Source organism: Helianthus annuus, chromosome 11 (assembly GCF_002127325.2).
Source record: "Helianthus annuus cultivar XRQ/B chromosome 11, HanXRQr2.0-SUNRISE, whole genome shotgun sequence".
Classification (NCBI taxonomy): Eukaryota; Viridiplantae; Streptophyta; class Magnoliopsida; order Asterales; family Asteraceae; genus Helianthus; species Helianthus annuus.
Window position 1 is genome coordinate 162,715,412 of NC_035443.2, and position 17,221 is coordinate 162,732,632.

A 17,221-nucleotide genomic window follows, 5' to 3' on the forward strand; every position below is an offset into this window, starting at 1 on the left:
TTCATCTATCCAACACTTATGCTATTCACATACTTGTACTCTTTAAGAGTCATTCGTTCATTCTATACTCGTATTATTTTATACAAAACTCGTTCGCAATCCAGCTTGTTTAAACATTTGAGTCCTAACTTACCTCGTTACCTATAAAATAGCCTCCCTATTCTTGATTCTTGTGAAACTATACTTAGTATACCTCTATTGCTTTATTTAAAGTAACAAACCTTTTCGTTCCTCTCAATAAACTGGTTTTACGAAAGTATGATTTTTTTTATACTATCCTTAAAAACTTCCCCTTGCAAATCTACCTTGACGTTCTCCAAAATTTGGTACTTTTCAAAACTTTCAAACTTCCCAAGTTTCAATTCTTAATGATCACCTTTATGCCAAAAACTCTTTCAAGACTTCCTCTTGAATAAATTTCGGGACGAAATTTCCTAAAGGAGGGGAGACTGTAACGCCCTGCGTTTTCAAACATCCTACATTTAGAAACCTTACGTGAAATTCTATCTTTGGAAATCTTGTGTTCTTATAACCATTCTTTCATCGTAATCGTTGTAAAATACGGAACTTGCTTCGTAAATAAAACTTGTACATTACACTTTTTACCTAGTTAAATCATGTTTTATTTCATATTTTACCTTGTTACAAGTTAGGGGAAACATTGTTGCATATTATTACACAACTTAATTAACAAAATTACTCATTATAATGTTTTAAAAAATAAAAAAAAATAAAGAAATATGGCAGCCCAATTCAGCAAAATTCAGCCCCATATAGTTGGGTTTTGTGGGCTAGTTTCAAGGTGTAACCCCTTCTAAACACTTCCAAAGCCCAACCCATTGAAACCCTAATCCTTCCCCCTATAAATACCACTTATAACCAGCCTCCCTACCACTTTTGCAACCCTAAAAACTCACAAAACATCCACCAAACCGTAGCTGAAAGCAAGGGTTCGAGTAGATTGACACCCCTTCACGAAAATGAGCATAACTCACTCAATTCTTATCCGATTCACTCGATTCTTTTTCCTACTTGCTTGTATAATCATGGGGTTCGATTCCTAGACTTCTCCTTGGAGAAATCAGACCTGGAAATGCCCCGAAATAGTCCATAAACTTTCTGTTTGTTTTTATGTTCATCAAAAACTTGTTTAAACCTATGCAACTTGTGTCTAACACATCTCATACCTATGTCCTAATGCTTACAACTTATCCCATGGTTGGTTAAGCTTAAAAACAAGGTTGAGACATTTAAAATCAGAGGATTAAACCTCATAAACTTGGTGTTTTGTTTAGGGTTTTTAACCCACAAGTCATGTCAAACTTTGTCTTTGATACATGAGTGATTATGGAACAACTTGGGTTGTCCAAACATACAATCCTCACATGATTTGATGATTTCTCTTAGTTAGTGTGTATATTTCTTATTCTTTATTGTATGTTCATGACCCTCCTTGGTTGTTTTTTTTACATCAAGTGTAGTGGTGAACACATAGAGGTGCCTAAATGGAAGACTTGATCTTCCTACCTCCTACATGACTTCTATGACATTTAGAGGTACCAAAATGAAGATTTTAATCTTCTACCTCATGCTTGAACTATTGGACATATATTATATAACCTAAATATATTATTCGAATAATCGAATCTTTGATGATGAACTAGTGTTCATATGTCGGGGTACTAGATTACATCATCCTAGACTATGATAACTTGTCACGATTCTAATGGAACCTTGTTCCATGAAAACATCTAAACTCCTTCGAGTTTCCTAGTGTCAAGAACAAGCATCATATGTACTAAATGATTATTTTCCATGTTATTCTCATATCTTATTTTTATGTTGTTTTGAACACCGAATCTCGACTCTAAACATACTTGAACCTTAACCCTTATACATTCGGACTCTAAATCTCTACTCGTCAACAATTGGATAATCGGAAAACATATGCAAACTTTGTGAGTATACTCGTACTTTTCCCCTTTTTACTTTTACTACTTTTGGGGTGTAACATGTTTACCTATTGAAACTTACACATGAACTTTTGTCTAAACACATGAACATTCCTATAACATGCTTGTATATGTGATGACTTGATACTTTAAATTTGGGTGATTCTTATGTGTTGAACTTATCATTAACTTCGTACGAGCCAAACCTTGACATATGTAGCGCTATAGGATTAACGACCCGCCTCTACTGAAACTTTGGTTATGTCATGAGCAAGTTGCGTTTTCTTGGTTTGATATGTTAGACACATGCCATGTTTAAATGTTTATCTTGAATCACATGCTTGCTATGAGGAATTGTTCAAACTTATCTTTTGCTATGTACGTATCAAACTTGTATACTCGCCTTTGCTTTTGCATTGAACTTTATTTTAAACATGTTACAGGTTGAGGACGATGATGCTATGAAATGAAGTAGCGTTGATGCCTAGATACACATATAGACGTTAGGGTTTAAAATGTTGTATCAAAATTTTGATATGTTATCATGTTGTTTTGTTAAACTTGTCGTATTTGAATTTCTTGTAACGTTGACTATTTGAAGTTATGAAATGAAATGAAATTTGGATTTTCTAAATATTGTCACAAATAGCGTTATGATGTCTCTAGCAATCTTCACACTTCGTCTCATCCCGATGTTTCCGCCATTGGTTGGGGTGTGACATAACAGCAAAAAGATATGATTTTTTGTTGAAAATTACTTATTTCTTGATGTGGGTATGAATAAAAATTGAAGCTTTTTGTTGCCATGGTGGGTTTATGATACGGGTGTGACGGAATTGGAAGGATTACTGGTGGTTGACGGTGGTGGCTCCGGTGATCTAACAGCCAGAACATATTATTTTTGTTAAAAATCTGTTGTTTCTTGATGTGGGTATGGATAAAGATTGAACCTTTTGGTTGGCACTTGGCATGGTGGTTTTGTGATGGAATAGGGTGGTGGAGTGGTGGTCGGAGCGAGGGTAGTGAGAGTTGGTGTGTGAGTGGGTGTGTCAAATAGAAGTCGTTTTTGGTGTGCAGAGACTTTAGATGTATTTTTTAGGTTTTTTTTATTTGACCAAAATGTCCCTGCACTAAAGGACAAAATATGCAGCTTTCAACAGTCAAAAAAGGGGGTTTTTGGATTTTGGACTAATATGGCAACAAAACACAAACCACAAGGACCCAGATGTAAAAAGTTTGAGATTTGGACTAAAATGGCAAAAGTGCCCAAACCACAGGGACCAAAATGGCAGTTTACTCATTTAAATTTCTAATAAACTTAGATGGAATCCAAAATATTGAGTCTATTTTTATTTACATCAAGTTTTGTTCCAATAAAAAGAAGCTTTAATATAAAATGTATTTATCATATACATACCAAAGTGTACATTTTATAAAACAACTTACAATATACACAACTTATATTATAAAACAATGTATGTCGCAGCAGTTTTTCACTTTATATATAATAAATGAGTGTCATAGAATGAAGTTTGGTCCAGAACCTGCAAACAATCAAAAGTATCACTAAGATTCAATTTCTTGAAGCATCAATGCATCATCAACTTGCTACCAAGTGCTCACACAAATATACAATTAATCAAGGTTTAGATTCATCATCACAATTATAATCACGAACCAAAAATGGATTAATGAAAGAACCACATTACTCATTTGTTGCAGATGGGATTAATGCTTTAGTCCTACAGCTAGAAGTGGTCATATGGGCGGGTTAAATGGGTTGGGGGTTGGGTAACAATTCAAAACGGATTCGGGTTGAACTAGGTGGATTTTAGTACGACGATCGGTAACCCGATTTTATACAAATGTTAAACTACTTAATATGCTAACTACGATTGCAAAAGCCATATGATGTATCTATGTAACCTAGGGCTATACCTTTAGGATGAGATTAGGATGAGATTTTAATCCCAAATACCGGTACCATGCTAAGTTACTAACCGAACACAAACGGATGCGGATTGAACTATGTAACAAATAAGATGGTAGTTATGATTACAAAAGCCCAACTAATCTTAATATATGAATACCACTATTTAGAAGGTAAAAGGTTGGTATTGAAAACAGGATTTTGGATACTTTCAACCCGTCTGACTTATATGACCCGCTCTTATTTTAGTTAAAATGTTTATTTAAACCAATATAATCCGTTAAGATTAAACACAAACCAAATCAGCCAATCCAAAAGTAAACGGGCCGAAACTGCCACCTGTGTGCGATATTTAGCCAAAAAGGAACTGCAATCATAACTAACATGTAATGGGGCGTATATCCTCAGGCATTTGCATATTCCTTGAATTGAATCTCTCTATGATTACTCGCGATCAAGTATTTTGATTCGTACAAAACTAGTTCTGTCTACTTCATTTAAAAATTTTCTATTAAAACTTTGTTCATTTCATTCACGAACCCTAGAAGATATTTCCTCTTTTAATAGTAAAGTCTAATTAGGAAACTATAGGCAATAACTCAGGTTACAACAGCTATAATTGTGCTCGAAGCTTAGAATCTGGCATAACTGAAGCAGTTCATCTTATTCACAGAAGCGCAAATGTATCTATTTAACATAAGTTTCCAACAATTTCAGTATTGATCTTTTTCAGTTTCGATATTTATGCAATACCAGTACCAAACCGGAAAAATCAGTACGTTATTCAGTTTATGCTTACCTCCTTTTCAGTTTTGTTGTTTTTGCGTTACGAATACTGCACCGGCAAAATCGGTAAAGTTTCAGTTTATACTTTAGCTCATTTTCGGTACTTTTTTGATACGGTAATGGTTTGGTTCGGTACAATATCAGCACCGATCTCATCCTAATCATATCAAAACTAGAGAACTTAAGGCAATCTCTTCAGGTTTCAACAACTTTTAACTTTTTATTGTGTTCAAAGCATAGAATTTGTCATAACTGAATTGAGTAATCTTATTCAGTTGTTTGCAGAAGCAGAAATGTATGTAATTAACCTAGGGCAATAACATATCATGTACATAAACCAAATACCTTGGGTCACATTAGGAATGAGGTTTTATTCCCCAACATAAACGATACCATACCAAACAAGTACTGGTACCATAAACACTACTGGTACCGGTATTTGTTTTCAACGATTACAATATCTCATATCTTTCTTTAAGGCAGTGTTCGTTTCACATAATGGAATGTATTTCAAAGAGAATTGGAATGTAGATCTCATTTCTTATATTGTTCGTTTCAATCCATTCATCTCTTTCTTTCTTTCTTTCTTTCTTTCTTTCTTTCTTTCTTTCTTTCTTTCTGGATACAAGGATATTATGTCATTTTACATATTTGTCATTCCATTGATAATTATACCAACTAAATACATTATGAGATTTCAAAGAAATTTTTTAAAATCCAATTCAAATTCCATCACATTCTAGAAAACGAACGCTACCTTACCGTTTCAGTATTTTTTGCATTACCGATATCCAGTACCAGCAAATCGGTACAATATTCTATTTATACTTTACCTCCTTTCCATTTTCATTAATTTTTCAATACTGTACCGGTTTGTACCGTATCAGTATCACGACCGATCACATCCATAGATTCAAGTTTAGGCTATGGGGTATGGGGCTTAGGTTGGGGCGTGGGTTGGGGGAAAACGCCCAAGCCACCACCCCGGGTGGGCTTGGGTTGGGGCGTGGCCCTTGGGGCTTGGGTTTCAAGCCGGGCGTGGGGCGGGGTGACATGCTAGCTGGCTTGCTCCTATTCGCTGACCCTTTTGTAATTTTTTTTTTAATAATCTGTCACGCAGTGCACCCAACCCACGCCCCGCCATACCCCGCGGACACGTCACTAGGCGGTGTGGGGCTCCCATTCCACGTGTCAACAAATGCCCCAACCCAAGCCCCACCATACCCCACGGTCTTATGATCGCATAAAAGATAAAATTCACTATTATCGCTATCATCATCAACTAGAGAATAACTATTTTCGTTTCATACAATATTAAATAAGAAGTTTTAGTTACGAATAATTATAATATATAAAAATTACGTAAGATAAGTAACAAATATAATAAAAATAAGTAACCACCCAAACTAAAATAACCTTAGGCCGGTACCGGTATTACGTTTCAAACCGGTATACCGGATTTTACCGCCAGTACAAACCTTATGCCATTTCACTTATTCACCGGAGTGTTTTGTACCGGATTTACATGGAAACGGTAATACCAGTATAACCAGCCCGTATTTACCGGTTTTTAAAGCAATGCCTACAGTGGCGGACCTAGAAGAAAAATTCAGGGGTATCCTAATATTTTATTTACCTACGGCCATGAGAATTCGAGAGTCCTATGATACTAGAAAAATGGGCCCTAGATTTTTTGTTTTACGTACGGTCATCCATAAGATTCGAAATCCCTTAGGGGCCGCTAGTAAGTGTATATATAATTACTATGTTACAGACCCGTATGTTACACGGGCTGAATAAAATATATTAAACTATTATTATTAAAAATTAGAAATTATAATATGATATTTTTAGATAAGATATATGTGAAATTACGTATGAATTAGGTACAGATACATGTATCTTGCCTTCAGGCGAGTGTTACGAGCTTCAAGCCTAAGTGAGGGTTTTCACTGATTCGGATGAAAGTGTATCTTGATTTGGTAAATTCGGCAATAGCCCATTTAAAGGATGGGTTGTTCAAATACATGATAAATGAAGAAAGTAAAAAAAACTTAAAACAAATAAATCATTCGCTTATTTTTAGAGATATGTTTTAGAAAATACCCAAGAATAATATGCATTCGAAGAATAAAAAACAATATATTTTTAAAAGTTAAAACACTTATTTTTTTATAAATGAAAAACCATTTTGTAAGGAAATTTTTTAGAAAGCCGGCGTTTATTAATAGATGTTTAATATGCTTTCCTTAAAAAAAATCTAAAAAAATGTTATTTTTTTTTTGAACGGCCAACAAACTCAATCCCGAGCACTCTCGGGGCACCCACTGGACAAACAGAGTACTCCCAGAGTAACCCGAGTCCACCACTAATTCCGGGGAAAACCCGGTAACCCACCCGCCCGTAGACACGACAGTGAAATTACCGGTAAAACCCGTTTGGCTCAAGGATCCAACCCAGGTTTCGCTGGGTCTCTTATCATTGCCCACCAATGCCTCACTCTGCACCAAGTGGGAGTCGAACTTGCATCTCTCAAGAGAAATGCAAGCCCTCCACCACTTGATCTACAGATCATTTGGCATCTAAAAAAATGTTTTAGTTTAGCCTATTAGATGGATGAATATTAATTCAAGTTTGACTATATGTGATATATGTGACTTCTGAGTACCTTTCTTCTTTTTCATTCATGTTCCCGAGACGCTCATATAATATCAAGATAAACTATAACTTCATCTTCTTCACAGCCGCTGCAAGTTTTCGTTCACCGGAAAATTTCGTTCCACCAACTACAAATTTTATTTCATATTATTTTTACCTACATTTAGAGAGGTATCATAACATTTGCTTAGGGGTATCCCGGATATTTAAAAAGAAGACTAAATTTTCTTTTATACTTTGCGAGGAAAGTTGAGGGGTATCCCGTGCAACCCCTCATCCACACGTAGATCCGCCCCTGAATGCCTAGATTCACAATATCACATCACAATTATCGACACAAAATAATCAAACCATAACCAAAACAAACTAGATCACCTTCGGATTCACATCGCCTGAACAGAACCTCCACATCCACTAGCTTGACTCTTACACTCCGGAACATCCAGAAACATATCAACCGGCAACTTCTTGGACAAAACTCCAACATGAAACTCGATCATATTTGAGCTAGTGTCCAGATCCATACCGGTAACACTGAGCCACAGGAACAGCTGCTTGGCCTGAATACCGGACACACCGGATACGGATCCGTAAGTCAACGTGCCGGTTATGAAGTTATTGTAGTACACGGTTTGATCGTCGAATTTCACGTAGCACGGGCGGGATAGTGTGACGGTGAAGGCACCGGTTGGTGAGAGTGTGTAGGATTCGACGGCGTCAGGTAGGATACCGATTGGGAGACCGTAGTTTTGGAGGATGTCGTGGATGTCGGAGGTGGTGGATACGGTGGTGGCGACGGCGACGGTGACGGTGACGAAGAGTGAGATTAGAGTAATGAGTAGTTGTTGCGTGAAAGACGCCATTGCTGAGTCAACTCGGACTCCCAACAACTAATGAGTCGAGATGAGATTTGAGAAATATGAACGATATAACTCTCATAATTTCTTAATTTAAAGTAAGGCTGACAAATCGTGTCTTAACAGGTTTCTGACGGCGCTCACAACATAAGTTTCAAGCATGATTACGACTCGTTTAACTACTTTCTACCTCATGTTTATAAAACAGTTTTATGTTTTATGTACAAAGATGAATAAATGATAGATCCTAACATTGTAATTTTAATTATTTTAAAAAATAAAAAAGTCAAAGGGTGTATTTTTCAGTCAAATAGGTCTAATCGTGTTTTAACAGGTACCCAATTGTCAGCCCTAATTTAAAGTAAACAATGTCAACCAAGCTTTAGGTGACGTCAAGGCCGGCTATGAGCATGTGCCGGATGGGCGACGACTCAGGGCCAAAAACGCAAAAGGGCCCGTTTTTAAGTTGTTGGTTACGAGGTCGAAGCTTGCAGTCACCGTTTTTTATAATTTTCGTACTCAGTGTCCTAAATTAAATGCCCACAACACTTCATTTATGCTGTGTTCCAGAGATCCACTTAACAGGGGGAGAGGAGGGGAGGGGAGGGAAAATGGGGTTTTTTTTGCCTGATAATAGTCTTTCCAATTTGGAAAGACATGGAGGGGAGGGGAGGGATGGGGAGGGATTTTTAACTCGGGAACACACCCTTAATGACAAAAGAAGTATTCTTTCTTCTGCTATGTTTAACTCAAGTTTTCTTTTTCTATTCACTTAAATTTTCTTTTTCTTTTTTACCAAATTCTTTTATTGTATAATATTATTATTAATTATAAAAGATTTTATTTTTTTCCTTAACTTCTAATTTTTTTTTTTTACAAATTATTCGAATCGACCTGAATTTGTTCGGTTTGTTATAGTACTCGTACTCGGGTTTGATCGAATTGTTGAGTGACACAACAACGGCACTGAATTTTTGTTTTATTAGGACGTGTAGGGCCCTTTTTCTTTTGTCTCGCACAGGGCCCAAATTTCTTTTAACAGTTTCGGAGACGCCCCTGGGTGACGTGTAATTCCGGTCTTAATGGATTTTTAATGGTTAACATTCAATGGTGTAAATTATTCTTTTCGCGAACAGATGTCTGTCTGTCTGAATGGTTCAGAAATTTGTTTGTGAATGATTAAAAATTATATTGAGTGTAATTGGTTAAGAACTCTTATCTGAATTGGTAAATATTTGTCTCTAAATGGTTAAGCATTATGCTAACTCTTAATGGTGCAAATCTCTTACTGATTCAGCATTTAATGGTTCAAACTTCTTGCCGGTTCAGCATTACTCATTTAGAAATTGCCAAATAGCCCCTTAGTTAAACTCGTCACAGGGGACATTCAGGAAGGAAGTGAATTTGGGTTGTAAACAGGTCCTAAGTTCGAATTCAATAATAACCGAGTTTTGCTGCAGTGGATCTTCAGGCAGTGAGTTTAGATTACTCAGTGATGTTTGCGTATAGGGTCGTCTTTTGCCATTGGGTTTCCCCAGATAGCCAGACTTCTATTCGTTGGCCATTAAAAAAAGAATTTTAAATAAAACAATATTTTTTAAAATTTAAAACGAAAAAGAGGGTTTTTCTTATAGAAAGGGAATGCCTGCCCGTTCTATAGGTTTTGGTATGAATGTTTAAGAATAAAGGAACAAAATTGATTATGATAATGATATTGTCATATTGAATATTGATGATGATAATGATATTGTCATATTGAATATTGATAATGATAATCAAATTAGCTAAGTTGTTTTATAAACTTAAAATTGTATAAAACTCATAAAATAAATATTTTTATAAATTCACCTTGTTTTAGTGAATTATATCATTAACTCTTCACGAAGGTAATTTAATAAAATGTTCTCTTGGATAGAACTTAAACACGAGGATTCATTTTCCTGGAACATTAACTAGTTTAAATGTTTATAAAGTTTTATTTGTCTTGTGTAAGTGTATTGCCACTTGATATTGAAATTTATATTTAAGATAAAGTAAATATCTCATCATATTCATTTAGATGCATCATACATTCATACTCAGCCGGTATTTGGTGTGTACGATTGTTCAACGGGCAAGGAAAGCCGATACATAAACCAAGGCTCGAGATAAGAACAATATGAACAAAGTTGGTGTGGGGCGTCGTTTTGTAATGTGTTTTGTAGTTGGGACTTCCAGTTTCTAGTTGGCTCCATTTTCTATTTTATGAATAAATAAAATAGCCGTCGTTCGAAAAAAAAAATAGAAAACTAAACAGTGTATATCGCATAACTAGTTCTAACATATAGCACACGAAACTGCTTCTTTGAACTGAAAAACAACATTTTGAGATAACCTCTCACTGTCTCACATCGACAATAGGAGTAACCTTTTTTTGGCATAAGTGCTTTTTAAACACTCATAAAAACAACATTTTGAGATAACCTCTCACTGTCTCACATGCCCCAAGTAGTTGTGAGATTCTAGTAAAATGGAATGAAAATACAGTATCTTGAACATTCATTTTCTTCTACCTTCAATTCTTCAAGTTAAAAAGTTTGACAAATGACCACCCTACGAATAAACGCTTTGGCCACCCTCGACCCATGAGACCATGTGTAAGGGCCAACGTCACTGGTGAGGTGACAACTTTTTAAGGTTATCCGTAGTCATAAAGCCCTTTGTGGGGCGTTATGCGATACGTGTCGTGCCCAGTGGCGGACCCAGGAATTTTTCCATGGGGGTGCGAAACATTTTTAAAAACTTTAGGCCCCTAGGTATATAAGTAAAAAAATCGGTTCGTATCGGGTCGGTTCGGGTCGGGTCATGTAAAACAAAAGAAATTGCGCCATAACGTCCCTACTCATGGTTCCTATCACAAACAAATTGATGCATAAGTTAATCGCTCCATAAAATAATGTTTCAATTTTAATTTTCAACCCTAGGAATCGTGTGTAATCACCCTAAAAATCATCTAAACAACATAATCACCCTAAAAATCATCTAAACAACCATAAACAACGTCAAAACACATGAAATTTCAAACCTATTTAAGAATTTTGTTACCCTTTGGTGTCGGACGGCGGTGGTTCGCGGCTGCTGATGACGTGCTGTTGTGGTCGATGATCGCCGGTAGGAGACGACCCAAGAGAGGGAGGGCGGGATGAATTCTAAGGGACTATTGGGCTTATTTTAATTATTATAGTTTGAACTTAGTTTGAGTTTGGTTAATGGGCTAGTAATTAGTGGGCTAATTATGTTTAATGAAATAGTGGGTTAAGGTATTGGGTATTTGAGTTAAGTTGGGTAGTATAAGTTTATATAATTTAGGTAGTTTTTTTAATTAGAGTTTACTAAAAAAAATTTAAAATATAAATCGAAAACATATTTTACCTAAGGTGTGTGGACGAAAAATTCCAAGGGGTGCGGATGAAAAAATTCAAGGGGTGCGGACGAAAAAATCCAAGGGGTGCAGACGAGATTTTCAACGGAAAATAGCACTAAATTTTTTTTTTTCCCGTGGGTGCGCCCGCCCACCTTGGGCTATACCTTGGGCTATATGTATGTCCGCCCCTGGTCGTGCCACGTCACACAGGGGCTTTATGGGGCGTTATATCACTAGAGCTCGTAGTCATAAAGCCCCTGCCCGTAGTCAAAGTGAATGAGAGCTCTTGCATATTTGACACTTATGTGCCTATGACTTTATAACATTCTTTTTGATTTAAGACCATCTGTAGTGGTTAACCCCCCTTTGGAGCGTTTTTCTCTGCCATGTGATGTCCACGCCAGCATGAGCACTTTTAAGTTTTAACCACAGAAGGGTGTAGTGGTTCACCCGCCTTTCAAGCCCCTCTAATAGTTACCTAATTATATTTTAAAACAAAATCAACCAATTGGAGGTGAAGGGTGTAAAAGTAGGTGAGCAGGGGGGCGTGAATCATACCATTAGCCAAGCAAACAATGTGGCTTTCACCAACGAGAGGGGCGGTGTGCAGACGTGAAATAGGGCAAAAACGCCCCATTGTGTTTGGTCTAAATGGGAAAAAAAAAAAAAAAAAAGGAAGGCTTGCCCAGATCTACTGCTTTTGGTATAAATGTTTAAGAACAAATGAATAAAATTGATGATGATAACAAAAGCGTTTAATGGACTCGTCTCTTACGACAATTTAACCTTTTTGGAAGTTATGATTTAATATACGACGCTTCAAACCATATGACTGGTGTATAGAGTTTTATTTGTCTCATACAACTCGTGTATCATTTGACACTGAATTTATATTATATACAATAACATGTCTAAAGCTCATACACATAGGTCTAGTTCATATATTTTAGTTTAATATCAAATCAATATTTCAACATATTCATTCAGATTCATCATATTCATCTGGTGGAAAAATGGTTGGTAGTAAAACTGGGTTAGTTGGAAAATTAAATATCAATGAAATTAAGCCTTGTTCCATATATTTTCTCTAACTGTCAACAAAAGTCTGATCACCCGAGTAAATCCAATGGCAAAAGATCACTCACGCCCGCAAACGCAAACATCGCCATTGACCCGGCGGCGGATACAAAAATTTTTTTGTGTGGGGGGCACAATACAAGTCGGTTAAAAATGGGTCACACAAAAAACGATGATAAACATAGTTCAAGTTCATTAAATAACTAAATATAAGAACGACATTCCTAGGTTACAATCATCTACGTGTTTTCATGTTTTGGAAACACTTGATTTTAGTAACATTGAGAACACAAAATTATAGAACATGTTCCGCCATTGTTGAAGAAATCCGAGCTGCTTTGACAGTTCTAGCACTTAATTAATCAAACTCATTTTAAGACTTAATAAAAAATAGGAAAATGATATAAGTAATTATTCATACCCCCTTTCTAAAAATACAGTTTAAAAGTTGTCAAATTTCATCCCTCTACACAATTCAAATATTGTTTTCGAAGACAGTTTCTCTAACTAGTATTTTATTATTTTTGTATAAAACGTTACTACAAATTAATAAAAAAAGATATTCTTTTAAACAATAAAAAAGTTTTAGATTTTTTTTTTTTTGAAAACACAGTTGATTTTATATTTTTTTATTTATTTCATATTTTAGTTCTCTCATCTTTCAATTTCTATTAGTATCATTATTATATTAAAATGTATTATAATATAATTAACAACTTTTATTTATTAAAAGTAATAAAATGCAAAAAGAAAATAAAACGTTAGCTAGCACATTAGGTAGTAAAATGCTTTGATCAAAACATGTAATATCAATCAGTAATCAATAATCGACATAAGTTGAAATTTAATTATTGTGAGGGTATGATTGACTAATCAAAATCATTATCTACAAATTAAAGTGGTGATTCTCAAATATATTTATCTTCTTTTAACTCAAAAACTATATTAAGTTAGTTGGCTTCAAACCTTCATTTAAATTTGTGTATTATTGTTTATACAAACTAAATTCGAACTCCCACTTCAAGCCGTTATGAACGAAAAAAGAATCCCATTTCAAAATTAAAATGACTCGCCTCAGTTTAAAACATATGAAAACGATTTTTTTTCTAATAACAAAAAAAATCTTTTAAATAAAATAATGTTTTAAAAGCAAATGCTAGTAATAATAATAATTAAAGATAACAAAATTAAAAAAAAAAAACAAAACAAAACAAAAGGGTTTGAATTGTATTAATGTGAAAGTTAAAGGGGTACGTTTAGTAGAAAAGGGGATACGTTTAGCAACACCCTTTTATATATGCTTTGAAGGTAAATTTGTGTGTATGTATGTTTTAGTTTCTATATTTAATTATTTGGTTTCTTGATTTGTTGTGTTTTTTTACTTTCTATCATTTTCCTATTTTTTATTAACTCTTAAAATGAGTTTGATTAATTAAGTGCTAGAACTGTCAAAGCAGCTCGGATTTCTTCAACAATGGCGGAACATGTTCTATAATTATGTGTTCTCAATGTTACTAAAATCAAGTGTTTCCAAAACATGAAAACACGTAGATGATTGTAACTGAGGAATGTCGTTCTTATATTCAATTAGAGTGAATTGCAAGTTTTGTCCTTTATCTTTAGGCCATTTTGCAAGTTTTGTCCTTTATGTTTAAATTTGACGAGTTTTGTCCTTTATGTTTGAAAATCAAGCACGTTTTACCCTTTGGGGCAAAACGTGCCTGATTTTTAAGGACAAAACGTGCTTATTTTTTTAAACATAAAGGACAAAACGTGCTTGTTTTTTAAACATAAAGGACAAAACGTGCTTGATTTTTAAGGCCCAAAGGGTAAAACGTGCTTGATTTTTAAACATAAAGGACAAAACTCGTCAAATTTAAACATAAAGGACAAAACTTGCAAAATGGCCTAAAGATAAAGGACAAAACTTGCAATTCACTCATTCAATTATTTAATGAACTTGAACTATGTTTATCATCGTTTTTTGTGTGACCCATTTTTAACCGACTTGTATTGTGCCCCCCACACAAAAAAAATTTTGTATCCGCCGCCGGGTCAATGGCGATGTTTGCGTTTGCGGGCGTGAGTGATCTTTTGCCATTGGATTTACTCGGGTGATCAGACTTTTGTTGACAGTTAGAGAAAATATATGGAACAAGGCTTAATTTCATTGATATTTAATTTTCCAACTAACCCAGTTTTACTACCAACCATTTTTCCACCAGATGAATATGATGAATCTGAATGAATATGTTGAAATATTGATTTGATATTAAACTAAAATATATGAACTAGACCTATGTGTATGAGCTTTAGACATGTTATTGTATATAATATAAATTCAGTGTCAAATGATACACGAGTTGTATGAGACAAATAAAACTCTATACACCAGTCATATGGTTTGAAGCGTCGTATATTAAATCATAACTTCCAAAAAGGTTAAATTGTCGTAAGAGACGAGTCCATTAAACGCTTTTGTTATCATCATCAATTTTATTCATTTGTTCTTAAACATTTATACCAAAAGCAGTAGATCTGGGCAAGCCTTCCTCTTTTTTTTTTTTTTTTTTTTTTTTTTTTTTTTACAGAAAAAGACTTTTTCCCATTTAGATCAAACACAATGGGGCGTTTTTGCCCTATTTCACATCTGCACACCGCCCCTCTCGTTGGTGAAAGCCACATTGTTTGCTTGGCTAATGGTATGATTCACGCCCCCCCCCCCCTCTCACCTACTTTACACCCTTCACCTCCAATTGGTTGATTTTGTTTTAAAATATAATTAGGTAACTATTAGAGAGGTTGAAAGGCGGATGAATCACTACACCCTTCTGTGGTTAAAACTTAAAAGTGCTCATGCTGACGTGGACATCACATGGCAGAGAAAAACGCCCTAAAGGAGGATTAACCACTACAGATGGTCTTAAATTAAAAAGAATGTTATAAAGTCATAGGCACATAAGTGTCAAATATGCAAGAGCTCTCATTCACTTTGTCCTATCACTTGCCCACCCTCCCTTCCCTTTACCTCTGCCGCTCGGCCCGCCGCCATCCCAAAGAAAACCGACGTACGAAGACCCATTGTAGTAGAGGTGCACAAAATATCCGATTAACTAATCGTAACCGGTTAATAAACGATTTAGGAATAACCGGTTAGTGGTTATTTTTAACCGTAGGTTAGTAACCGGTTATAATAATTTAGTATAGGAATAAGTTTTTTTAACCTGTTGTTTAACCGATAGACCGGTTAACCGAAAAAAAACGAAAAATTTAAAAATAATGCAAAATAATTGGTTAATAACTAAAAATTAACCGGTTAATTAACTGAACCGGTTAAAGTAATTAACTGGACCAATTAACAAAATAACCGGTTAAAGTCAAATCAACCAATATAACCAGTTATTAAAATTAACCGGTTTGTGTACCTCTACGCTATGATAAAACCCTGGTTTAACCTAATGCAATTTTGCTCACTCGTTAGGGCTACCTATGTACCAAAAGTCATCGGCAAGCCTTGTCCCATATAAAAGGGGGAATATTGTGTCCCATATTAAAGGGGAAATATCGTATATATGATCTAAATTCGTAAAATTACTTATATTTTTGAAATAAAAAATGTGAATTGCTATTTTGTACTTGTGATAAAAAGAAAACATCTATTTCAAAAGAAATTTCTTCGAATTAATGAACGTAACCTTGTGTTAAAACAAGGATCTATGTAAGGTTACCATACGAAAATTGTCACAAAGTAATTAAATGGTTGCTCCATTTATTCAAAATATCTTGCTAATTGTTTAGATTTAGAAGACATCAATTTCATATTTAAAGACGTGTGATGGTGTGAGCGCATTGTTTTGTTGCCCAACGCTAACCAATCTAGACTTCTACCTCCCACTCTACTTTTATATAAAAGAATATATTAAAAAAGAATGTGTGTAGTCCTCACACACAGAGTCCGGTGGAACGGACCCAAGCAAACCAAACCTCCTCCTCCAATGCCACCCTCTCATTTCAGACCAAGTTGGATGAGGTGTATAGATCTGGAGTTATATGTTGGAGATGCTCTGATGAACCGAAAAAGTGCATTTGATGGGTAGCGACGCAGCTTGTTGCCCGTCTATACCTGCCATTAGTATGTAATCGATGCTAATATGTAACTTGTTTAATGTGTTTTGAGATTTTTAATGTTGCATTTAAGTTATGCAACATTGTTTTAGGTTGTTTAATACCATTTTTTAACGGCCAACAAAAGCTCGATCACCCGAGTAAACCCAATGGCAAAATCACCCACGTCTGTGAACGTAGACGACGCTGGCGACCCGGCCCACCACCATTCCAGAGAAAACCCATTGCCCGAAGGGCCACTGTGGTCAAACCCCTGGCTCAACCTAGAGCATTTTTGCTTTAGGCGAGAATCAAACTCATAACCTCCACATTGAAAGGTCACAAAACTGTCAATGCACCAGAAGGTAACTGCGGCTACCAATTTTTTAAGTGGTTTAGTGTTGTTTTGCTACACATAAGCTACCAAGCTCCTTTTTAAGTTGTTTTGCTTTTT

General features: G+C 35.3%; 1 protein-coding gene across 3 annotated transcripts; it reads right to left on the reverse strand.

Annotated features, from left to right (window-relative positions):
* Positions 1 to 3,315: 3,315 nt before the first annotated feature.
* On the reverse strand, positions 3,316 to 8,280 carry LOC110890886. 3 transcript variants are annotated; one of them, XM_022138530.2, is made up of 2 exons: positions 7,702 to 8,280; positions 3,316 to 3,496 (listed from the first exon to the last, which is right to left on the reverse strand). In XM_022138530.2, the coding sequence occupies exon 1, from the start codon at positions 8,187 to 8,189 to the stop codon at positions 7,710 to 7,712; it is 480 nt and encodes a 159-aa protein (XP_021994222.1). In that variant the 5' UTR covers positions 8,190 to 8,280; the 3' UTR covers positions 3,316 to 3,496; positions 7,702 to 7,709. The 3 variants fall into 3 exon arrangements, 2 of the variants coding, with proteins under 2 accessions (XP_021994222.1, XP_021994223.1); XR_004872750.1 differs by lacking the exon at positions 3,316 to 3,496 and adding an exon at positions 6,053 to 6,250 and having other exon boundaries at positions 7,630 to 8,280; XM_022138531.2 differs by lacking the exon at positions 3,316 to 3,496 and adding an exon at positions 7,441 to 7,629.
* Positions 8,281 to 17,221: the final 8,941 nt, after the last annotated feature.